This window comes from Phyllobates terribilis, unplaced genomic scaffold (genome assembly GCF_046119375.1).
Source record: "Phyllobates terribilis strain yellow unplaced genomic scaffold, ASM4611937v1 Scaffold_2__4_contigs__length_985480577, whole genome shotgun sequence".
NCBI lineage: Eukaryota > Metazoa > Chordata > Amphibia > Anura > Dendrobatidae > Phyllobates > Phyllobates terribilis.
Genome location: NW_027362762.1, coordinates 687,965,718 through 687,992,224, shown reverse-complemented (window position 1 = coordinate 687,992,224; position 26,507 = coordinate 687,965,718). Strand labels below are relative to the sequence as shown.

The window sequence follows — 26,507 nt, the reverse complement described above, 5'->3', positions numbered from 1 at the left end:
TTATTATGCCAAGGCAACACCTGGAAGAAACGTGAGGTTTATTAAACTTGTAGAACAGACAGTCTTATAAGATCAGGATATAAAAATAATAACTATACAATGTTTACAGATAAAAACACAAGAATAACACCTTTTATTTCTTTTTTAAAGAGTCACCAATTAAAGTTATTATGAAAATCTGATTAATGCTGCAGCATTAGCCAGGTAACGGCATGGAATGAAAGCTGCCAGTTGCTTTTGGCTTTGCTGCCATCATCATGTTCCTAATCCAGCTTTGAGCATTACGGATAAGTCTCAGTATGAATACCTCCCAACAATCCTATTTTCCATGGGACAGTAATTTTTATATGCAGTTGCAGTGTTGGGGGTGTTTCATGGGGAAAAAGCGAAGTGCTTAAAAGGGGCTGTCCAGTACTTTTATATTGATGGCCTATCCTTCGGATAGGTCATCAATATCAGATCGGTGGGGGTGAGACACCTGGCAGCCCGCCGACCAGCTGTTCCCAGTGAAAGTTGGATGTGATCATTTGTGGAGCAAACACCCTCATTCATTCATTCCTTTAAATGCTCCACGATTTGGAATCCAACCATTGGAGTGGCATGCATTCTGGTCGTAGGAGTAAACTGCCTAAATACCCTAATCTTTCTAAAGGGAACCAAAGCAGGGGCAGGAGGAATCAGTATCTGACTTAGTGACTGAAACACCACAGGTTTCAGAGTAAAATATACCCGGCCGCAAAGAAAACAGTTAGAAAAGCCGGACGGGGTCTACAGGGAAAGCGACAACTTGTCAGGTGTAGATGCCAACCGGCTTCTCCCCGCCCAAGAATATAATGTCAATCAACTGGAGCAGGGTAGGGAGAAGCTGGCATGGGGCGGCACAGGACCAGTCTGGTCCTCGGACAGGAAAGCCATACCTGAAGGCAATCGCGCAGTCATGCTCTGATTTATGCAGCCTGTAGTTCAAACAGTATGAATCTAGTGACCGCTTTCCTTTAAGCAGGTTGTCCTGTAGCATGTCTTCTGCTTAGGCAAAATTTACACCAAAAAGAACCAAAAAAAAAAAAGGCTTGGTAGATGTGCAACCATTGCATTCTCCAGCTCGGTGCTGTATTAACCATACTTTTGGAAAAATAGACAATGGAGAGTCCCATCCACAGGTTACAGCAGTTCTCAGCTTGGATTTACAACCCATGGTAGAAAACCAAAGAAACTGAGCATAGAAATGGACTTGTAACAAAGCAATTGTACTTGAATTTGCAGTCAACATTTCAACAGCAGCATACATTTACATTTAAGCTCCAATTACAAACCAATGGAAGCCAAGAAAACCATTGTAAAGAATTACTGATTATATCGTCCCTCCTACTACTCAAACGTCAGAGCCCGACATGGCCGATGTCACAGAAGATAGACACTTCATGAATTACTGTACAATTTAGTATACCCAATGTATTCTAAAAAAATATCTCAGAAAGTATTGGAGGTCAGAACTAATTGACATTACAAAAAGGGTCACTTTTCTTTCTAGACACAGCGCCACTCTTGTCCATGAGCTGTATTTTGTGTTGCAGCTTAGTCTGTTGCTGAGAAAAAGCAAATCCCATTCTCCACTCTCATGTAGCCCCTCTAACATTAGTCAGTATGGTTTTCTAGCATTTGAAATGAAATCCGCTGTAATGATGGCAACTCAGGAAGCTAATGAGAACTATAGATGTTCAATTGTCCAGAGTGACTCTGTATACAACAGGTTAAGGCAAGGGTCACAGCCGTACATTATCTCGCCCGAGAAAATCGGTCCCATTATGCTAATCATACCCTGATCAAAGTGTGATCCGATTTTCTCGGCTGAGAAGATGGGAAAAATAAAATTCTCCATCTTCTCCATTCTGTCAGTCCATGAAAATTGAATTGCTTTCAGATGTCATCCAAGTGCAGTCCAACTTTTCCCACGGACTCAATGACTTCCATGGCTGAATGCGATCCGATTTACGGATGCAAATCATGCATGGTGCAATTTTTTCCCCTGGACAAACGAAATCAGAGGAAAAAAAAAAAACAGACACGTACCTGGCCCCATAGAATAACATTGGTCCGAGTGCGATCCGAACAGAAAATTTGGTCGTCTGCATGAGCCCTAAGGGTATCACATCTTACCACGGATTGTACTAATTTTCAGGATGCCATATGGGGATTTGTTCTATCCAGAAATCTAAGCCTGAAGCCCCAGCTACCACCAAGAGACAAGTCACTGCATTGCTAAAAACAGATATTATTGGGCGGATTTATGACATTTTCTAAAGGAAACACTGACCTTTTTGCCATTTGCAACCAATCACAGTGCAGCTTTCATTTTCCAAGCACTAGAAGAAATAAAAGCTGTGCTTTGATTGGTTGACATTGGCAACAAATTGTTTTTCTATTAAAAACTGGTTCATTAATCTTCCTCAATATCTTAAAATAGGACTGGACCAGTACCATAAACTATCTCCTGTGGTAGAGGCTGAAGATGTTCTGAAGAAAAAGCCCATGGCAGATATGAGATGATATAGCACAGAATATTGTGAAGCAGCTAATATGAAGCTCCATTAAATCTACTAAAATAAAAAAGGTACTGTGTGGCATTTTCCAAAATATATATATCACCAGGTCTTCAAATTCCATATTAAACATTAGCTCCCTTCCCAAATTGGAGACACTCTATGAACTACAGTAAATCCAGGGGCTGTTTCGGATGGGGCTGCAGAGGACCCTCCATGTACGTAACAGACCATTTTCTGAAGATAAATTGTACAGCTGCATTGCAAACCCACAATCTGAAACAACCCCTTTAAGTGCAGTTTACCCAGTATCCCTGACAAGGAAGGGCCAACAATTTTCAAGAACGGTTTGGTGCATAGGACATAATACAGTATATAACAATATCATCAATTTGGCATTTTCGTAGCAAACTAATCTAAGTAGTACTACTTTTTTTTTCATCAATGATAATACCCATTTGTTCCACCCATCTCCCCAAGATATGTTGGGGGAAAAAAAACATTTACATATGTTAATTGAATAAGCAAAGTTATATTAATCAACTTCTTTATTGAGACTTATGTTCCAGATTGCTTGATGACAAGGTTCATATACCCGTAACATAAGTGCCAATGAAAGTAGATCCTTCCAAATTGCTCCATGCATTAAACATCTACATACATATTCATAGAACTTTCTCTCATGGAATTCAGGAATAAAACATCATACAAACTGAATATATAGAGAACGACTCCTTTCAGAATGCTCAGTTGAGGCAGGACTTGGCTTCCCGGTGGAATATTATAAGGTGTCCTTTGGAAGACTGATTATTTGAGATCTAAATCCCAATCAAAATGTAGAAGAGCAGCAGTAGGACCCAACGAGTACACAGCACCCCTGCAGAATTCAGTCTGTTGTCCACTTTGCTCTATGCAGCTGTGTGTACAGGATTTATCTGTCTTTAATAAGAACTGTACAGAAACCTCTAAGTAGAGACATCATAGTATCAGGAAGACCAAATCTGAAAGTCCAGGCAACATTCACAGATCTAGAGAAGATAGTTTGAACCGCTGTTGGATGTAGGCGAGTGAAAATGTCTTCTAGAATTATCCATAAAGATAGGATACATTTACATAGAGTTTAACATTCAACCCTGTCACGGTAGAGAAACCACAGAAGGTTTTAGATTATGTTTGGATTGCAGGTGGATAGAATATAGCTTTTAGTCACAGTTATCCTTTTAATAATACTTGAATAAGGAATAAACTTGGAACATAAAGTACCCAAAGAAGACTAGTAATGGTGGGAGGGCATCTTTCCTTAATCATCAATGCTAGACTTTCCATGGTCTAGATACTTGGGCCTGCAGATCTTTATAGTCATTTGTTCACTGTATCTGAACACAAAAGGATATTCCTCACAGGTTCTACACAACCGTTTAGACCCGGTCTCAAGAAAAAAAAAGTCTGCAGCCAGAGAGTGAGGATTCTTGACTGTCTGCAATAAGCACACCACCACGATTCTTCTGTATGCTCCTGGCGGGTGGTCTGATTGAATACTTGTAGTGACATGATAACTAGTCTCACTTGGCTTCTCTCAATAGAAGAGAACTGAGAGAAGAGCAGGTGTCTAGTTGGCAAGTATGAAAATCATTACATACAGTCATGTGGATGCCCACCGGCATGGGGCATACAGGGGAGTCGAGACAGTGTGTACGTTGCACAATGTCACAATTCTGCAGTCACAGTAACTGCAGACTTTTCTCCCAACACCGAACAACCCCTTTATAGGATTGTCCACTATTTGGCCAACCCCTTCTCAATCACCACATTCCATCACGTAAAATAAAAATAGTTTATACTCCCCCCCTCCGTTGACGTTACTGCGCTGGGTCTTGTCGGATATTGTTATGACATGTGAGCCCTGCAGCCAATCCGCAGCCACTAATTGGGAGTTTCACTCTCAAAACTGATATCAATGTCAATTACATCCAAAAGGAAGAAGTGAGATTGAAGCGGCCACTGATTGGCTGCAGGGCTCACGTGGCAGTACCAGCACCAATGTCGCTGGAATGGCGCCAGGTGAGTAAAGGCCATTATTTTAGGTGGAGAAATATGGTGATTGACAAGGGAATTTCCGAGTAGTGGACAACCCCTTTAAAAATTAGTCAGTGTGTTGCGACTTTATAACAACTTTGTCTTGGTTTTCTGAAAATCTATTTTGACACGTGTCCCCCCCTCCAAGGGTATATCTATAGCCCTTAACTATGACTGCTACAGAACTTGAGCTATTTAATAGATATAAGAAGCTAGCCCACCATGTGAAATCTTCTTAAACGCTGCGCATAAGCAACATTATTTATTACAGTAAGACCATGCCCTCAAAAGGTAAAACAGGAAAAAAAAATTTAGTGTTACAAAAATTTTCATTTTAGAACTGAAGTAACAGTTTCCAGTGTGTCTGCTGCAGACATATTGGGTATACAGGCAATTGTATGTTATGGTATACAGTATCCTGTAATGTAAGTGCACCTACCTACATTGTATGTACTCAGATTTTATCCTATGTGTATTTACTTGCTGATGATCTTAATATCGGCAATTAAGAAAAAAGAAAAATCAATGCAATAGCTGTCTTCACACAACAGGGTCATAAAAGTAACAGCCTTAAAAATGTGTAAAATCTGTAGAAAATTACAGATGCTTATGGCATTGTATATGAACAGACTACTTGGCAAGGTCTGTAATTGAACCCAACAAAACAAGTAACAGTCAAACAAAAGAGGTAGGGCTATATTCACAGGTATTCGTTGGAGAACATCTACCCATATAGACAAGAGAAGAGACTCATTATCGAAAACAGCCAAGTAAATCATAGTAAAGTAACTCGGCTGGAAGTTAATATCTACGGGACTAACAGTAGTGTCAAAAATCCCTTGTAAGCCCTACTGATTCAGTATGGGTTAATCCAGTATGACCCATTGGTTTGCTATATTGTTCCTTTTCGAAGTTCACATCATAGAATAACGGTAAATTTTTAAAGCAGCAACTTAATTCACGCTGGTCAGCTGGTGAAAGTCAAAAAAAAGAAGGAGGCTAAGTGCTGGCACGTGGTGTCCGACATCCACCAACTCTCTGGCCTCGATGAATCTTCATATGTTTGGATAGATGGTCACTGCGGGCAAACTTCTTGTCACATACTGTACACTGATAGGGTTTTACTCCAGAATGGGATCTCTTGTGCCTTGAAAGTTCATCAGAACGGGAAAACCTACAGATCGCAAAAAAAAACAACAGGTTGATCAACAGTCCACCATTAACATCCCACACATATGGAAACTCTTAAACATCTACCCCCATTTTATAAAAGCTAAAATGTTATTTAGCCTTAGTTATTTTCTTTGAAACAGTTCTATGTTCACAATATTCTTTACATGCCCAGGTCTCCAGAACCACTTCTCTCCTTCAGACAGGGCGAATTGGCACTATCTAAAACTTGGGTCCCAATTCATGATGGCGTTTTCACCAAGATTCTGGCTCAAAACACCTTCACATTTTTCCACAACTCGAAGATATGCAAAAATGTTGCATCTTTTGACGCCAGTCCCAGCCAGTTTTATCAAAATGGGACAGGGCGAGGTGAGGCCCAACTGTCTAATTCATCAAAATTTACATCACTTTAGAGGCATAAATTTCTCCAGAAATGTACTCTAGTCTCATGCTGCTGGAAGGGCGCGCTAATTTTAAGACGCTCCTAATTCTTAATGAATTAGGTGCACCTCACTCCAGTGGTCCCGTTCAATTAGACTGGATTAAAAGGCATCAGTTATAATGAATAGGGCCCATGGTATTTTCAATGTTGGTTTGGCATGGGCAAATCTCATTCCCAAACGGATGCAAAAAGCATGTACGTTTGCCACATATATGAGGTTAATATACATTAGTATATCTTTTTCCACAACCGTATTGAATAAATAGTCTGCTGCACTATTCCCTACAGAAACATTCAGTAAAAACCTTGAAACTGCCAAAGCTGTGTTCACATAATCATTAGGAATGCCATCTTTTGGGTATGTGCACACAACTGTTTTGAGACGTCGACGAGGCGACTGAAGTTTTCATAGCAAAGTTTCTTCTAGAAAAACCCAGCAGTCTTTTTCCTGAAAGAGCTTTGCAACATTTTTTTTATATATATTATTAAATGAACATCCGAACCCCACTGCAAAACGGGATTCGGGCGTATGCGCCAAGGGGCCATTGACTGCAATGGTGATGGAGTCAACGTGTGCTCTGTCATGCATCATTTTCAGGCATGTACGCCTACTGGAGGAGGAAACAGACGCAAACTACTACGTCTGAGTATCCACCTCCAGTAGACGTATACGCTTGAAAATGATGTACAGCTGAGAACACGTTGACTCCGTCACCATTATAGTCAATGGCCCCATTGGCCGATAAGCCCGAATCCAGTTTTGCAAGGGGGGTTCGTATTGAAGCCCTGAAGGTACCATTGAGCACGGAAAAGAACCCAAATTTGAAAGGGCCTTTATTGATATATTCTCCTGCTTTTAGGGCTATATGGATTCAAACTGAGGGAATGTGTGCACCGGTATTGCTTTGTGCAATACTGAAACCCAATCTAGGAACAAATAATAGCTGGTTGGTGAAGGTGTCTGATGTTGAACCCCCACCAAACTGCTATTGATTACATATCCTGTAGATAGGTCATTAATACCAATGCCTGGACAACCCCTTTAGGCCTGCTTATTGCAGGTATACCTTGACATTTGTTTCATATCATGATGCTGACTATCTACTGGATGGATTTAATTTTACGTGGACGTTTTTATTAATCTGACATTTGCTTTTTATCCCCAATGTGCCCCTAACTGCAAATAGTATGATCAGAGTAATTAATCTTTAACAAATTGCATTGACCTCCAGCAGGCACATAACACACAGGGAGGCAACTACTGGATGTGCCGCTATTACAGATCACTAAAAACCACTGAAACATTACAACTGAAAATTGCTGCCGAGTACCAGAGAATGATACTGCTAGATCCCCATTGACAAAGTCCTTGTGCAATGGAATTTGCTTAGTGATCCATGACAACAATTCATTTCTAGTGCACGTTTTCCAACTAAACACATGACACGTCATTCAGTTTTGCATAGTTCACATTCATTTCCACGAAGTGACCAAACAGGTACAGAAATGGAAAAATTGTTCCCGTGTTTGACTGCTAAACTCCCGATATGATCGATGAAACTAACATGCTTGCTGTGTATTTAAACCCCTTTAAAGATATCTTTTGTGTGCATGAAAGTACGATCTGCCCATGTTAACAGGCCATTACTATCTTTCCTATTCTAGTCCTCTAGGGGAACATTAGAGCAGTTAACTTGCCCATTCTGTAATGACAATGAGAGGGCTCTGCTTATTCTGTCCTATTCTAAACAGCAACGTTGACTAGTCAGCTAGAAACAAAGGGATGCATCAGTCTATTGTGATTTTTCTTTTGGCAGTGTGGGAACTGGAATATTTAAGATTTTTTAGAGATAGTACCAATAAAGTACGTAACAAATATACAGACATGGACAAAATTGTCGGTACCTTTCTGTTAAGATAAGAAAAACCCACCATCGTCACTGAAATTACTTGAAACTGACAAAAGTAAATTTTCAATTTAAATTTACTGAATATCAACTAATGAAAATCGGATGGTTGAAGTGTGGTTCAACAGAAAAATAATGAAAAAAAAAAAACTAATGAAAATGGCCTGGACAAAAATGATGGTATCGTTAGAAAAGATTGAAAATAATTATACATGTGAAACTAAGGCGAGTCCTGTAATTAGCATTATAGGTGTCTACAAATTGTAAACAGTCAATCTGCTTATTTGAAGGGTGAAAAGTAGTCACTGTGCTGTTTGGTATCATGGCGTGTGCCACACTCAATATGGACCACAGAAAGCTAAGGAGAGAGTGGTCTCAGTAGATTAGAAAGAAAATTTAGAGAAAACCATCTTAAAAGTAAAGGCTATAAGACTATCTCTAAACAGCTTGATAGTTACATTTGCACATATTATTCAGAAGTTTAAGGTCTATGGGTAGCCACCTCCTTGGATGTGGTCGCAAGAGGAAAATTGATGACAAATTGAAGAAATGGATAATATGAATGGTAACCTGCATTTTTGTCCATTTGTCATTTTGGATTTTCAGTCACTGTAAACTGAATTACTTTTGTCAGTTTTTAGTTATTTCAGTGACCATTGTGTTTTTTTCTTACTTTAACAGAAGTGTAACAATTTTGTCCACGTCAGTATTCTATTACAAAATACATTTTTTAATTCAATTTCTGGTGTGGGAACAGAGAAAAAGGACTCATACAGAGGACAGATGTGTTGCGTAATGGATACAAACAGGACCCTACTGACTAGAATGGGTCCACCTGATTTCTGTTATGATGTCATCATTTTACCAGAACAAAGAACTGCTATTTACTGATGACACATTCTTTAAAAACTTTTTGATGTTGTACAGTGAATTTTTTGTAAAAAAGGATATACTCATCCCATCATAATAATATTAAGGATTCTATGTTTTCCTTTATTTAACCGTCCAATTAATGACAAATAGGATAGGTTTTAATTGTACTTTGTTTTTTCCTTTAAATTCTTCCCTTTCGCACCCACTAAACTGAACACTTCTGCAAGGGGGCACTAGGCTTCATATGTGTCCCCCTCTCAATAAGCAATATAGGCCACACCTGTTTATTGAATGGTTTGAGAGAAGGCCTCAGTGTGAACCATACTATCTGTTGAATATATGGGTGTCCTATGTACAGCATGGACAGTGGAGGGGAAAGCCCATGGCACCTTCCAGGGATCAACAAATTTCTCTGATTTGTCTCAAGCAGACAAAAGAGTAAAACATAAAAAAAAGATAATACTCAACTGTCCTAAGCCAGTCACTCACCGTATTTTATTATTTTTTAACCCCTTCCCAGCCCTAAGCCACCAACTTACTGGATCCTGTGAATCAAATGCTGAAAATTTCAATTTCTGGCAAACCCCAAATTTGGGGGAAATTTGTATGAATTTTAATCATTACAAATCAATTTCCTCATCTCTAGTACTAGACTGACCACTGCAATGTTTTGTATTGCATGGGAATGGCTGGTGGCACACATGGGTACCGATGACAGAGCAAGTAGTCACCTGAAAATGGCAGTGATCTCTGATTCAGGATTTTTCCAAAAAAATCTGGCAATAACTTCAAAAACAAGTTAGCATATGAATTGTAGACATTTGTTTGCAAGTAAGACCAAGTAAAGTGTTTTATTTTTTTTACCTCCATCCACACTCTGGCCATGTGCAAACATAAGGCTTCTCCCCGGTGTGTCGCCGAAAGTGGGCTTTAAGATGTGAGCTTTTGGTGTACATCTTGTTACAGCCAGGGTAACTGCACTTGTGTACTCTGATCACAGCTGGAGCACCCTTCTGGATTTTTTGCTGCCCTTCACTGACAAATACCCCTCCTAATGTCAATGGTCGGACAGCCACAGGTAGAGGAGCAATTCTAACATACTTTTGGTCCCCTGGTGAAGTAGGCCCTGGGACGGGAGCCAGCGCCAGGCTTTGGCCCTGTACACTGATTACAAGCTGTGTGAGCCGTACACCACCCGTAGAGCTTTGTGCCAGAGAAGAAGCATCAGGCATAGGTTGGATTTGAAGAATGACAGGAATATTGCCTATTGTGGAAGGTGGACTGGATGAAGTATCTGAAGTTAGTGAAGGTGATAAATCCTCAGTTGGTTGAGTTGTATCTGTGTCTGAAGCCTGCTCGTTTGTCATGCAGTTCTCAACCCACGTTCCAGGCATTGGCTGCTTCTCAACCAGTTCTTCTCGGATAAGATCCATATTTTCCATCAAAAACTCTTCAATTTCCTCTAGCGTAGGACTGAAGTCACCAGAGATCTGGGCACAAAAATCAGGGAGTTTTAACTGTGCCATTGCAGTAGCTTCTTTTGGCTCTTCCACTGCTTTTACCAATTGGGATAGAATAATTCCTTCAACGTCTTTAAGGCCACCATCATCTACACCTTTCTTTTGTATGGAGACAGTACAGTTATCAAGCTGTTCAGCCAGAGATGGAGAGGAAGTTCTGGCATCATCCTGCAGAAGGGTGAGCATTGATCCATCTCCAGACTGTGGCACAGCCATGTTTTGTTGACACGGAGAAGTGGCATTAGAGAGAAGATCAGAAGCGGAAAGTGGTTCACTACAGATTAAAGAAACCATTTTCCAGGCCGATTATACCCTCAGCCCTTGCCAAGTTGGGGTGCGAGACTTCCAGAAAGTAATCTGTACAGAATCTTAATGTGCTGACTTTAAATGATCTGTAAGAAAAAAGAAAATAACTAATTAGATTGGAAGAGTATGTATTATATAAAAAGGTCTTATGTTTACCACTGGAAAATGCTAGTAGAGCCTTTACACTGTGCCCTGTGTCAACACCACACCACAACTTGCAATAATAGGAAACAGCACATTTAAACAGGACCTTTCACTGGATTTTTTAATTTAAACTGAGTTCATCCTCCACAGATTCTGTAACAGTTTTTCCTTTTTTTTCAGTGCGCCTCCATTCCATACTCATGACCCCTGGTGATAAAGAGCACACAATATTACATTTCTTCCTTCAATCAACTGAGTGTATACCACAGAACTTCTCTGTGGGCGTTTGCTTTTTTCTCCTCTATGGCCAATCAAAACACAGCCACGTCAGAGGGGAGAAAGAAAATGCTCACAGGGGTCACAGCTCCAGCCTGGCTCAACGTTTTCTCTCTACGCAGTTGCTGCGTCGTTTCCTGTACTGCAGTGCTGGATTGACAAACTCATCTGTGTTACAGACGATGCGCTGCTGTCCTGTAGTGTGCTGGTTCTCCTGGGCTCCGGCACTTCAATAGCAGGACAGGACAAGGTGAGTGCGGAGTTCTTAGAATGTTCACGGCAGACAAATTTAAGTTTCTGGAGAAAATGCTGAGCAAGGATGCAGCTGTGACCTACTCTGCGGGTGTTTGCCTTTTCCCCTTTACGATGCAGCCATGTTATGATAAGCCAGTGCCTTAGAGAAGAGAAGAAAAATCAAAAGTCCATAGGTCTGTGGTGTACGGCCGGTTGGATGAAGGTAATCTTTGCATCATTATTACCAGGGGCAACTTTAGACAGGAGGGACAAAATAAATAAAAAAAAAAAAACACTGTTCCAGAATCTGGACAAAAACAGAATAAAAACCAGACTGTCTTGAAAAAGGTGCCGGTTCTGCACTGAAACGCATGGACAATAAAAGCTTTCCAGTTATCCCATTTGAAGATTCTTCATACCAGCAGCGCAGTCCTTTTAAGAGTGTTTTTTCCACTTCTACAACAATTCCTGGAGGACCACATCCCCAAGCCGTGGGCCAGCAGCTGGTTCAAACATCTTTACTGTTGCATTTCCATGGTACAGACTACAAGCAAACCCTGTGCAGTCATATCCATAGGATAGCGGGTAACTTGCTGATCGCTGGGGGTCCCAGTGGTCAGCAAGTTATTCCCCATGCTATAGATAAGATTTCACAGGGTTTGCTTGTAGTCTGTACCATGGATGGACATGATTGATCTTCATTTCATTTATTGTCTATAGGACAGTTGGAGAAAGGCGGGTGCAGTATACCTCCGTTCCATTCAAGATGGGGTTGCAGAGCCCTGATTTCAGGATGGCTGGGGTTGGGGAGAGGACTCCCAGCAATCAGATCCCCAGTAATCAGCATGCCATCCCATATATTGTCTGTGGGACTGCCAGAGAAAAGCGAGCGCTGCCCTCCGCTTTCTCTGGCAATCCCATTGACAATGAATGAAGCGCAAGTCAAGCACGTGCACCTCACTTCGCTCTATTCATGATGGGAATGTAAAGCCCTGATCTTGAAATCGCTGGAGAATCCCAGAAGTTGGACCCTGTGCAATCAGCAAGTTATCCCCAATCTTATGGATAGGGAATAACTTGTGATTTTAGGAACCCTTTATTATGTTCGTGTATATAGGCAGGGCGCAGTCTGCTTGTAAAGTATATAGTAAGCTTTAGGAACATGTTACATAACTGCAGGATAAAACTTGTTGCGTCCTGTACATTTGATTCAGGATTCAGCTTACTGAAATAACATAATTAAGATTAGATCACATGTACGAAACATCGGTTCTGCTGCTTTGCGTGCGTCCGCCTGCATAGGTCCAGCACATCAAGAGTTATATTATCTGACATCCTGGAACCTCAGGAAGTGGCTCTGCGGACATGTGCTTAAACAACCACAGCTGCTTAATCCTTGTGATATAGGAAGAACAGTTCCTGAAAATCACATCTACCATCAGCTTCTTTATAGCCAACACTAATCAAAGTCTGATCCCCTTGCACTAAGTGACCTTGATCTGTAGTCAAGTGCAAGAGGCATGGCGGTAATACCACTTTTCACACTGATCATTTTTGTTTCAGTTTTTTTTTTGGGTCACTAAGGTTTCTAACAAATGGGGCTGAAATGAAGGAGAATGTGCGATAATATTCACTGAAGAAACAAAAAAAACAGTGTGATAAAGCAATATGAATGACTCCAAGTAAGAGCATAGAAGGCTCGATTTATCAAGACTGGAGTTTTATATGCCGGCCTTGATGAAGGGTGCGCTGGAGTTATACCCCTCATTCATTAAGAGGAGTTCGCCTCTAAATGTTTTTTTTATATTTGCAAAAGTAAACCTCAAATGTTTCCGGTAATGTAAAATAAAGTACTCACCCTACCCCACACTGGCTCCCCCCCACTGCTGTGGTCATGTCATGACTATAGCGCTCATCACCGCTGTCGCCAGTCACTGAGCTCAGCAGCCTGTGTTGTCAACATTGGTGGAGCTGCTGAGTTCAGTGACTGGCTACAGCGGTGATGAGCACTATAGTCATGACCGCAGCTGCCAAAACAGAGACCAGAGCAGCGGTGGGGAGCCAACAATGGAATGAGTGAGCGCTATCTAGCATTGTCATAATCTGTTATATTACATCACAGGAAACATTTGGGGGGCCACCTTTTCTAAAAGAATACGACCTCTTTAGTGAATTTAGCGCATCTTTCAGCTGTCAAACACCAGCCTAAGAAATGCACCCTAGTCATGGACATTTTGATGACTCAGGTCATGTTTTGCCATGCCCCCTTTTCAAAACGTTGGTTGTGCTGGTGTAAAAATTCCAAAAGTCACAAAGTTTTGTGCAATTTGTTACTGCACAAATTTTTTTTAAACATTTCAAGTAGTGATGAATTAGACCTGAAGTGTACCCTTAAAAAGGTAAATAGCATTTAAAGGAGTCTGTAACTGCAGACGTATGAATCCTCACAGCATGCACTGTGCCCTGTGAGGATTCTCCAGTGCATGACCGCAAGTATGCGATTTGCATACATGTGGTCATGAGCCAGACGAGAGTGTATTGAGAGAGACCGAACACGTCTAGTTGGAATGTGGCCAGAAATATGCAAATCGCATTCTTGCGGCCACACGACCGCCCGCTCCCGGCACCGGAGAATCCTCACAGTGTGCAGGGTGTGCACTGTGAGGGTTCACAAGTCTGCAGTCGCATAGAATGACTGCAGACTTATATTCCAAGGCCGGAAAACCCCTTTAAATCTTTTGGAGTCGTCTTAAAGGAGCAGAGGCTACAAAGATAAAATATTGTTTTATTCTTCCTGCAGTCACTCGCTTTCAGTCATTGAGGCAGTGCAGGGGGCTGTTACGGTCACCGCTCACTATACTGGGAGAGCGGCTGTAATCACTCCCCAACACTGACAATTTGCTCTACACACATATGCTGCGGAACAGGCTGTCAATTAATGTGTCAGGGAATGATGTAGATGTTAATTCAATTATTTTCAGCAGTCTTACATGAGTAGAATTAGCGGAAATACACATCGAATCCAAAGACAATCAAAAGACTGAATGGGGTTTCCACAACCCTGTTCATATGCTGCAGAGTAAAATCGGGTTAGATTTCTGGTGCTGAAACACATTTACTTAGATGGGACTATATGACCCTGCACATTTTCTGAAAGCAAATATGCAACAAATAAAGATATTGATTGCTGGAGTTTGAGTTTAACACTATATACACTTAATTTGTGAGCCATAGCAAAATAAATTCTTCGCAATCTATAGGAGTTTCAGGCTTTTAGGATAGTCCTTGACACTCCGCGGCATTGAACTTCTCTTGATTTATAGAATGCAGGCATCATAATGATGCTGGGTAGAAAACCTTGTGCCATTTGATTTCCTTATATCTAATTCCCACCTACCTTAACAAAGCATCTTGCTCGGCTGCCTTCATGTGTTGAAGTCTTGTTGCGTTATTTTGCTGCAATCACGTTAAAACCGTAACGTTTTTGCTGCAATTTTTGAATAGCACAAAAAAGTGTGTGTGCGCCGATATTGTGGGGAAAAAAAAACGTGAACGCAGCTTGTGTGTTTAAGTTTGTCCTAATTACTTTTAAGCACTTGTCAGCCGTTAAAAAAGGCGACACCGCTCAGTCCAGATGGCTGCATAGCAAAAAATCCGGAGTCTTGGCCAACACACCACTTGGTCGGAGCCTAAAAATCCTGACAATTAAAGGATGGTAAAAACTCACTTATTCTAAAAAGGTGTCCATACCCCCTTCTCTTGACCATCCCCTGTACAAACTCATGGCCAAGCAATTGTGATTTCAATGGAAGAGCGGAAAAAGCCACTTCCAAACAACTGTCAGTGGCTTATATCCCTTGAAAACAAAGGGATCAGTCCTGTTCATTCTCGGCCTCTCCGGGAAGTGTCAGAAAGCTCCATATGTGGCACCCCAGGGGTCTGATTTCCACAGTAACGGCAATGTTATGTCTGAGAGCAGGTGGGAGGTCTCTTGGTCAGGGATCCTGTGCATGCCACACCTCCTGCCCAGTCCTGGGAGGGGAAGAACTTCCCCTATATAAACCTAGGGCTGAGGCAGGGTTAGTGAGTAGAGAAGAAGAAGAGACAGAGAAGAGAAGCAGATATAGGAAAAGAACATCAGGAGCTCTGTGGGAGCAGTGCTATAAGGAGTCAGGGGCTGGCAGCTGCAGAGCTCGCCCTGACTGAGAAGCTATCACCAGACCCGGAGTCCGAGGCTGTGGGGACTAATCTTTACCCAGCAGCAGAAACCGCCCGGCAGGGGATTTCAGGTCCTCTGGCCAAGAAACCCGAAGGCACAGTCACACGCGTGGGACCAGCACCGCCGTCGTGGAGCGGACGCCACTAGAAGGCCCCGAGTCACCGGCCATACGGGTGAGCACCACACGGTACACTCAGGGACGTGGGCTACTTATACCCGCCTCTAGCAAGGTAGCCAGAAGAGTACAGTTTGGGAGGCCTACAACTCCGCCTGGCCAGGGGAGATCCCATCTGCTCAAGGACTGACCAGGCCCCGATCGCTAGCCAGTACTCCGGGAGGGTCTATCTTTATCACCAGTAAAGACCCTGAACTACACCGCATCGTCTGAGTGATTCCTGCTACCCCCATCATCCACGTCGGCTGCCCTGAGGCCATACCCCTCCCGTTGGGGGTGATACTATCACGCTGTACAATCCTACCACCGGCCTCAGCGGTCTGCCCTGCAGCGGCAGCTCCTTCGCTGCATTCAACGGGTGGCGTAGTCGTGCAACATCTACCGCTAATACAACGCCACTTAGTCTGACTCCCTGGGCACGGACCGGGTCACCGCCACGAGACTACAACCCTCAAGAGATCCGGCTCCGGGTAAGCTCCCGCATGCGCAACGCAGCGCGACACAGGCCCAGGGGCGCGTCAATTTTTGGCGTAGTCGGCAGGATTTCGTGCCCGCAACCACCGGGTACTGCGTGCCTGAAAAAGACTGTTCAAACTTACCTGTGGTGAAGATTCCCGCCATCCGGCGCCATCTTCCGCTTCCTTCCCGCCATCGGTGGAGTTTTCCCGCCATCCGGCGCCATCTTCGGCCTTCTTCCCGCCATACGTGGAGTTTTCCCGCCATTGGACGCCATCTTGAGGACGCCGCGCGGGAAGAAGAGGGGCGTGGACTCGGAAAGCGCGCGAGAACTGAAGCCCCGCCTCACGTCCGGACGTTGCGTAAGGTCCTGGAAGGAGCCCAGCAGACGCCGACGTCACAGGAGCGCGACGGAAGGTCCTCAACCCTGACGATCCACTGCGGAGCCGCGGCCTACGGAACAGGATCATCGCAAGGTAGGCCACGGTCCACTAGGGGGGAGAAGGATGTCGGATACGGAGGAGAGCTTCACCGCTTCAACCCCCGCCAGCGCCACCGCTGTTGCAGTCATGCCTTTCACCATGCCCTATATCCCGGGGGCAGCCTGGCTACCCCAGTACTCAGGGGAGTCACATACCCTGAATGACTTTAGAGAAAAGCTGGATAGCCTCTTCCAGGTGTACCCCCTCACAGAGGAGCAAAAAGTGAGCATCCTGGTGGCCCAATTAACCGGAGCAGCCCAAAGGGAGGTAAAGTCCTGGCCACCTGGGGGGAGGACTGTCGCAGGGATACTAACCCGGCTGAGGGACACCTTTGATACCCGCACCTCAGCCGAGATCAAGCTTAGATTCTACGGGTGCAAACAGCGGGCACATGAGAGTATAAGGGACTATGCCCTGAACCTACAAGAGGCCCTGAGAGCCATTAAGCAGACCGACCCTGACGGCGTGGGAGACGAGGACAGGCTGTTGACTGAACAGTTTATAGAGGGTTTATATTGCAATGCCCACCGAACCCAGTTGCGGGCAATGGCCTTACAGGACCCTCATCTGGGATTTGCACAGTTCAAGGACAGAGCCATCCGGGTGCTTCGAGAACCGGCACCAGGTGGCGTTGTGACCCCCAGACGCCCCACTACCACTTACCACCAGGAGGCGGCGCCCTTGTCGGCAGGGCCTGTGGGAGCTGATGCGCAGGCTTTGAACAATGACCCGGCTCCAGACCTGCACCATCAGGTCCAAGAGCTAGCTAAAAGCGTTGCTGCGCTAACCCGAACTGTGCAGTCTTTACAGGTTTCCACTCCAGGGAAGATCCAGCTGGCATCCGGACCGAAGGACATCCCGTGGCGTCGACCAAGGAGGACCCCACCGGCCAGAGGAAGACCCAGCGACCGGTACAACGAGGACGGACAACCTATCTGCCGCCGCTGCAATCAACCCGGACATATGGCAAGGTACTGTCCTTTAAACTGGCACAACCTGGGGTAGAGGGCCAACCCCCAGGAAAAAGATCACCAGGCCCATCGAACTGGCGCGACAAATATGTGGGAGGACGTCCAGTCTTACCCGTGGTACTGGATGGCATTCCTATGAGTGCCCTACTGGACACCGGGTCACAGGTCACCACCATCCCGTACGTGCTCTTCAAGCAGTACTGGAATGACTCGGATATCACCCGCTACCCTGACGACGACTTGAGTATCATCGCCAGCAATGGTCAGCCCGTGCCACAGATTGGATTTAAAGAGATGACCATTAAAATCGGTAGAGTCGAACTGGCAGCACAGGGACTGATCATTGTAGACATTGACAAACACGAGAGTCACCCAAAGATAACTCTAGGAACTAATGTAATTGAAAATTGTCTTGCAGAGGTGATTTTCCTTTTACAGCAGGTTGCCAAGAACGCCAGCTCCGGCCAGCAGCGAGTGCTCCAAAAAGAGATCCGGGCACTGATGCGACGGCAACAGCTAGAACTCTCCGGTGGTGAGATTGGTAGCGTGAGAATGTGTGACCCTTTCCCTATTGCCATGCCCCCGAAAAGTGAAATGATGATTTGGTGCCGGGCAGCTATTGGTCTGAGAGGTAGAGATTATCAGGCAATGGTAGAACCAGTTTACTCAGACAGTAGGCCCACCATTTTGACAGCACGGGGGGTGGTCAATGTACGCCATGGGAGGGTGCCCGTTCGCATAATAAATATCGGGAAGAGGGAAGTGTACCTGCCCCGTTATGCCACGCTAGCCAAATTGTATACCATCAATCAAGATTCCATACAGTCCGTAGAACCCTTGCCTCCATCTTCCCCGGAGGAAGGTAACGGCTCCCAGAAAACAATGGAGGACTGGTGTCAGCAACTACATTTGGGTACTGACTCCACTCCCTCACACCAGAAACAGGGAGTCTATCGGGTGGTGCAAGAGTACGAGAGAGTGTTTAGTAAACACCCGTTAGACTTCGGGCGAGTCAAGGGGGTAGAACACCACATCCCCACGGGAGACCATCCTCCCATAAAAGAGAGGTATCGACCCGTACCCCCTGCACACTACCAACACGCCAAGGGGATGCTTAGAGACATGAAGGAGGCTGGGGTGATCAGGGATAGCTGTAGCCCCTGGGCAGCTCCACTAGTCTTAGTCAAAAAGAAAGACAACACCATGAGGATGTGTGTAGATTACCGGAAAATCAACCGTATCACACACAAGGATGCGTACCCCTTACCAAGGATAGAGGAGTCTTTGGCTGCTTTAAGATCTGCTAACTTCTTCTCTACCTTGGATCTCACTAGTGGGTACTGGCAGGTTCCTGTAGCAGAGGCGGACCGGGAGAAGACCGCATTCACCACCCCGATGGGACTTAGCGAGTTTACCTGCATGCCGTGCGGACTCTGTAACGCATCAGGAACCTTTCAACGATTAATGGAGTGCTGTCTGGGCCACAAAAACTTCGAGACGGTCCTGTTGTACCTGGACGATGTCATCGTATATTCCAAGACTTATGAGGACCACCTGAAACACCTGGCGGAAGTGTTCGAAGCTCTGGCAAACTACGGCCTAAAGGTGAAACCCTCCAAGTGTCACCTCCTGAAACCAAAGGTGCAGTACCTGGGACACGTGGTGAGCGCTGATGGAGTGGCTCCCGACCCTGATAAGATCACCGCAATTAAGGAATGGCCAAGTCCCTCCAGTGTAAAGGAAGTGCGGCAGTTCCTCGGGTTGGTAGGCTATTACCGCAGATTCATCCCCGGTTTCACCAAAAAGGCAGCTCCTATGCAGGACCTCCTGATAGGCCAGTCCCGGAAGGCCAAGAACCAGAAGCCACCCTTCAGATGGGAGAAGTTAGAAGAAGAGTCCTTCCGCCAGCTGAAGATGGCCCTCACGGGGGATGAAATCCTGGCGTACCCTGATTACAGCCAGCCCTTTATCCTCTACACCGACGCAAGTAACATCGGGCTAGGAGCCGTGCTGTCCCAGATCCAGCAGGGGAAAGAACGAGTAATCGCTTACGCCAGCCGAAAACTGCGACCCACCGAAAGAAACCCTGAGAATTATAGCTCATTTAAGCTAGAGTTCCTGGCAGTGGTGTGGGCAGTCACCGAACGCTTTAAGCACTACCTCGCTTCTTCCCAGTTCACCGTGTACATGGATAACAACCCGTTGACACACCTGGACACTGCAAGACTCGGTGCCCTAGAGCAGAGATGGATGGCCCGTCTGTCCAACTACGAGTTCACAATCAAATACCGGGCAGGACGCTCCAATACCAACGCGGACGCCCTGTCCAGGATGCCAAACCTACCGGACGTAGGAGAAGATCCAGAGGGACTGGAAGAAGTCGAACTCCCCGCGTTCCACCGTCATGGGACTATCCAGTATTCCCATCGGGTAAGGAGTAAGCAAGCCGCTACGTTTAACCCCTTGCCTCACTACAACTGGGAGGAAACGCAAGACAGTGACCCTGCCGTCCGGCTGGTGAAGGAGATGCTGACTCGGCCAGAGGCTCGCCTTGACCCAGACGCTCCGGAGGAAGCCAAGCAACTGTGGGCTGAGAAGAGTCGACTGTTCCTTTACAAGGGGAAGTTGTGCCGCAGAATGGTTAACTCCCGGACGCATGAACTAATCTGGCAAGTAGTGGTGCCACGGAGAGACGCAGCCATGGTGATGGAAGCATACCACGACGGGGCTGGACACTTCGGATGGAAGAAGCTGGAGTTCCTGCTGCGTGGGCGGTTCCACTGGGTAGGCATGAGGGGAACCATCGAGAGGTGGTGCAGAGACTGTGGCCCGTGCAACCTAAGAAGGAAGGACCGTGCCAGCCAGAAGACTCCCCTGCAGTCCATCGTCACCCGGCAGCCGTTGGAACTGGTAGCCTTGGATCATGTAAAACTGACCCCAAGCAGAAGTGGCTACGTCTACGCGTTAACCATTGTGGATCATTACTCCCGGTTCTTGGTTGTCGTCCCCGTTAAGGACTTAACAGCTCAAACAGCAGCTAGAGCCTTCCAGCAGCACTTCTGCCGTCCACACGGGTACCCGGACCAAGTGCTGACGGACCAGGGACCTGCCTTTGAAGCGGAGGTCTTCCGGGAATTCTGCAATCTGTATGGCTGCCGGAAGATAAGGACGACACCCTATCATCCGCAAACTAATGGACTTTGTGAGAAAATGAACCAGGTGGTAATGGATCTCCTGAAAACGTTGCCCCTGGAAGAACGCAGTCTGTGGCCTGAGAAGCTGCCCGATCTAGTGGACCTATACAACCACATCCCGGTAGGTTCCACCAACTGTACCCCGGCTTACCTAATGAGGGCGAGACCTGGTAAGTTACCTGTTGACCTGGAAATGGGAGTCCTGACACCCGAGGACACTTCACCAGAAGCAGACTGGGACACAGAGAGGCAGCGGCAGTACCGGAAAGTACAGGAGAGCGTGGAGCGAAGTCTCTGTCAGGCTAGGGAAAGACAAGAGAAAACTTACAACCAGTATGCTCCCGCTGTTCCCCTGGTACCCGGAGAGCAGGTCTTGAAGAGGAAAAGACGGCTCCACAAGTTGGACGACCAGTGGGAGAAGGACCCGTACACCGTACTGCCCTCAAGCCACGAGAACCCGAAAGTCTGTACCATCAGTAAAGACGGAGGGGAGACCATAGCCATTGTATCCCGGGATCACCTGAAGAAGTGTCCTGAACAGCTACGGAACCCTGAAGAGGAACAAGAAGACCATCGACCCGTAGAGGAAAGGGAAGATATGGTTAGTACTGTGCTCGGAGATTTCCCTCGGTCCTGGACTCAAGTCAATGGTGCAGTTGTGGTACCCATCCTCACGTTCCTCCAACCAGCATCCCAAGTGCCTACGGAGCAACAGGAAGAGCTGGAAGAGCAGCCGGTCCAGGAGGCAGAAGACTCCACACAAGCAGAACAGGAGGATCAACCCTCTGCTTATAGTGAGCCTGCCGTACCCCTAGTGAGTCAAAGAGCCGGTAGACCGCTGCCCAGTTTACCCTTGACAGCTCCTACACCCTGTAGTTCAGGGCTAGACAGTCAGCTCCGTAGGTCCACTAGGGCCACTAGAGGCCAGTTACCCGCACGTTGGAGGATTTGAAGTGTATAAATTGTTTTATTTGTGGTTACCTGTTTTTCTTGTTGCTTGTGTATAATTATGTGTTTCTAGTTATTTATAGGAGTCCTTGGTGGATTTACCGGGAATCCTTTGTATATAGTTGGAGCGTAACCCAGGACGGACTAAAGACTGTTAAGGACTCGGGGCAGGACAGACCCCTACCTGGTTACGTCTCCCTGTTTTGGTGAAATGGACACCTTGCTTTTCTTCAAAGACTGCACCCGGTTGCGGACACGCCGTAACCATCTTTATGTGTTTTTCTTATTGTATTATTATTGTTTATACCTTGCTATGTTTTTCTAAAAATATGTTTAGTCCCGGAGTACTAAATTTCACTAGGGGGGAATGTGGCACCCCAGGGGTCTGGTTTCCACAGTAACGGCAATGTTATGTCTGAGAGCAGGTGGGAGGTCTCTTGGTCAGGGATCCTGTGCATGCCACACCTCCTGCCCAGTCCTGGGAGGGGAAGAACTTCCCCTATATAAACCTAGGGCTGAGGCAGGGTTAGTGAGTAGAGAAGAAGAAGAGACAGAGAAGAGAAGCAGATATAGGAAAAGAACATCAGGAGCTCTGTGGGAGCAGTGCTATAAGGAGTCAGGGGCTGGCAGCTGCAGAGCTCGCCCTGACTGAGAAGCTATCACCGGACCCGGAGTCCGAGGCTGTGGGGACTAATCTTTACCCAGCAGCAGAAACCGCCCGGCAGGGGATTTCAGGTCCTCTGGCCAAGAAACCCGAAGGCACGGTCACACGCGTGGGACCAGCACCGCCGTCGTGGAGCGGACGCCACTAGAAGGCCCCGAGTCACCGGCCATACGGGTGAGCACCACACGGTACACTCAGGGACGTGGGCTACTTATACCCGCCTCTAGCAAGGTAGCCAGAAGAGTACAGTCAGTTTGGGAGGCCTACAACTCCGCCTGGCCAGGGGAGATCCCATCTGCTCAAGGACTGACCAGGCCCCGATCGCTAGCCAGTACTCCGGGAGGGTCTATCTTTATCACCAGTAAAGACCCTGAACTACACCGCATCGTCTGAGTGATTCCTGCTACCCCCATCATCCACGTCGGCTGCCCTGAGGCCATACCCCTCCCGTTGGGGGTGATACTATCACGCTGCACAATCCTACCACCGGCCTCAGCGGTCTGCCCTGCAGCGGCAGCTCCTTCGCTGCATTCAACGGGTGGCGTAGTCGTCCAACATCTACCGCTAATACAACGCCACTTAGTCTGACTCCCTGGGCACGGACCGGGTCACCGCCACGAGACTACAACCCTCAACAGATCCGGCTCCGGGTAAGCTCCTGCATGCGCAACGCTGTGCGACACAGGCCCAGGGGTGCGTCACATACATATCAGATGCCGTGATGAAATCAGCGAGTTTGGCCATCTTCAATGTGCCCCCCAAAACACCTGTGAGCATCCAGCAAAGTGGTACAAGAACAGTGGTAACTTACGTAAGACAATATATACAGTAAAAGTTAGAAGTACATGGTTGTATTAATATATACCTTTATAATCCATATAAAGTCTGTTCATAGCTATAGAAACCAACTTTGTATCTCTAAGTGAAGGTGCCATCAAATTATCAGCACGGAATGTAAGATTCATTCATTCATTGAGGTAGAGTCATCTTGACAACCATGAGATCAAATAAAATCAGCTATGTGGTTTTAAACATCCACGTATTAAATTTGCAAAAAGTAAATAAATTAATTGACTTATCAGAAGCTTCACCTTACTCAGAGATTAGAATAGAGCAAACAAGTAACGGACAAGCAAAGAGCTTGAATTTCTCCAGTGCGGCCTATGGTGTAGAGTAATATCTGCATGTGGGTACGTGCAGAGACTGAGATCTAGCTGCTAATTTTGGTAGCTGGTTTCTTGTAACTCTGCCACGTGATTAGAGTCCAGACTTACCCTCATTCATACCAGCTGCTTACTGTATGGCATATACTTACATGACACAGCTCGATCTATTTTGGGGACAACCACATAACAGACTGGATGTGACTCAACAATATTGGAATTAGGCTAGGTGCAGACGACCGTATGGTTTTTTATATCAGAGAGAATCGGGGAGAGTGGGCAGAGCAAAACAATTTCATCTTCTCCATTCTGTGAGTCTGTGGAGACGCCTCCTGCATCAGCTTCAATCGCCATGGGAAGTCTCGTGCCTGCGCAGTATGCTTTGCCCAACTGCAAGCAAAGCCGAAAAACAGGAGCATGCGCTGGCACACGTCTTTCCGGCTCATGTACTGGAAGGCTTTTGCGGCCATTGCTGTGCGCATGTACACTTCTGTTTTTCGGCTTTGCACGTAGTTGGGCAAACAATACTGCGCAGGCACAAGATTTCTCACGGCGACGAGGATGACGCAGGAGGCGTATCAACATCAAGGACGGCGAGTAGCTGTCGGGGGGGAGGGGTGAAGAGTCCGAAGCCACGCCCATCAGACCGGACAGACCCCATTAGAATACAACACGAGAGAAATTAAAAAGGTTATTCAAGGCTATACAGGGGGTTACATAAGGATTTGGGGAAAGCAGCGGAGACGCTGAATAAGTTGATATTTTAAGCTGATGTGTGACAAATTTGGTGACAAGTTCCATTTAACCCCTTACTGACTACCAAAACCTCTTTACTGACCTTAAGGGTTAAAAATATACCGGACAGCAGTTTTGAATATCTTGAGGGATGCAGTTTTTTAAATATCACTTTGTTTCCCCCCCAATATATAGAACCTCAAATGTCACTTCAAAACTAAATAGCTCCGCCAAAAAATAGGTTTTGTAAATTTCCTTGAAAAAATAAAAATTGCTGTGAAATTTTTAAAGCTTCTAACATCCTAACAAATTGAAAAGACATTTTAGAAATGGTGGCGATGTAAAGCCAGAGGTAACTTTTTTTTTATTTTTTATTTTTTTTTTATGTGTATGACTGTCTGAATTATAGGTATGATCCAAAGTTTGAAAATTGCTATTTTTTTTGCATTTTTGTCAAATGTCTGATATTTTTTATAAATAAACACAAGACATATCAACCCAAATTTACCATTAACACAAAGTACAACGTGTCACCAACAAGAATAAATCTTACAATCAATGGGATACGTTGAATCATTCCAGAGTTATTACCACAAAGTGACGCTGGTCAGAATTGAAAAATTTGGCCTGGTCATTAAGGGACAGTGAGAAGTCACTGATGACACAAAGATGGAGAAAACTGACACTAATGAAAATCTGATCCAAAACACTGATGAATAACTGTAATTGCGGTCCAGACAAATCACAGACGTCTGAATGAGGCTTTAGATGAACATTTCACAAGTTCAGTTAAAGAACTAGAGAGCTCACGAGTCCAAGAATTTTCCTGTAAAGTACCAGTACATGGGCCTCCATACAATATAATGCACTCCCCATAGGCCTCCATACAGTATAATGCACTCCCCATAGTCCTCCATACAGTATAATGCACTCTCCATCCACCCACTCTGACTGACAGCTCCAGCTTGTAAAGTGCAGTGAGATCTGAGCAGCAGGAGCTGTCAGTCACGCTAGGATGGCAGAGATTGAGTCAAGCTTTCAAAAAAAGCCTTTTTCATCCATTCTGACAGATTTTCAAAGTTGGTACACTAGCCTTACCAGGTCTAATAGCAGTTTGTACTGAAAACGGTTATCAGATACAAACAGTATGTGTATGGCAGCCAAAGGGGTGACAGAAGGATGTGCTCAACATTTCCAGTGAGCGCAATGTGTATTATGATCATAATTTGGTTCAGTTTGCACTTTTGCAAAAACTGCCGCCCCCAGAGACAATAATTATAAGTCTCCCCATTATGTGGTAGAGAACTCTAATAGTGCTTTACCCTCCCAAAAAGCTCTTCCCAGAAAGTGAGTGGTTTGCAAAATCCCTGCGCTGGATCGTGCAGATAATGCAGCAATCAGATTGGTTCCAATCTTTCCCCAGATCTGTTATTACCCTCCATGTTGCCACCAGCACACTGTGCAGGACTGAGCCCCAGAGTAGAAGGGGGATTGCCCCAGCAGCTATGGGGACACACCCACCTCCTGTGTGACAGCAGCCATCACAACACTCCAGGCCTGCAGCCGATCACTTCGGTAACTTCTACCACTGCTCTCCAGCTACGACCGTCCCCACGTGCGATAGTTGCAGTGCGCGCTCTCCCCCAGCGCACAGTATTAGGCAGGACGCGAGTCCAGATCCGCTCGTGTATTCTCACGCATGGAGGCCGTGGGCGCGTACACACATGCCTCGCACAACATGTCAACACGTCAACTTTCCTCGCACAGGGAAACTTTGCAGAACGCCAAACACTAAAGCCAAGTCCCGTGTACGCGTCTGCCGATGCGGCTTATGTGAACGAGCACTGAGATAGAGCCTCACCTGTCCTGCAGCGCGGTCCCCCCAGTGCTACCCAAGGGCCCGCATGGCGCTGCCGCAGCTCCTGTCTTCCATGCTGGCATTCAGCACTCACATGACTAGGGAAGGCTCGATCAGCAGCCGTGAGCGCCCATTGGACAGCTTCAGAGGG

The 26,507-nt window shown here is 45.7% G+C and overlaps 1 protein-coding gene across 1 annotated transcript; it reads right to left on the bottom strand.

The window, feature by feature from the left end:
- LOC141224649 (Krueppel-like factor 15) lies at positions 1–26,507 on the bottom strand. The gene is made up of 3 exons (XM_073666959.1): positions 26,360–26,507; positions 9,876–10,923; positions 1–5,790 (listed from the first exon to the last, which is right to left on the bottom strand). Exons 2-3 carry the CDS (start codon positions 10,823–10,825, stop codon positions 5,616–5,618), a joined length of 1,125 nt encoding a protein of 374 aa, XP_073523060.1. The 5' UTR covers positions 10,826–10,923; positions 26,360–26,507; the 3' UTR covers positions 1–5,615.

Bases quoted from the DNA above. Each gene is read 5' to 3' on its own strand.
- LOC141224649 (XM_073666959.1), bottom strand. From the start codon at position 10,825: ATGGTTTCTTTAATCTGTAGTGAACCACTTTCCGCTTCTGATCTTCTC. The intron at 5,791-9,875 runs GTAAAAAAAATA...TGCGATCTGTAG, and splicing joins TGGCCAGAGTGTGGATGGAG to GTTTTCCCGTTCTGATGAAC.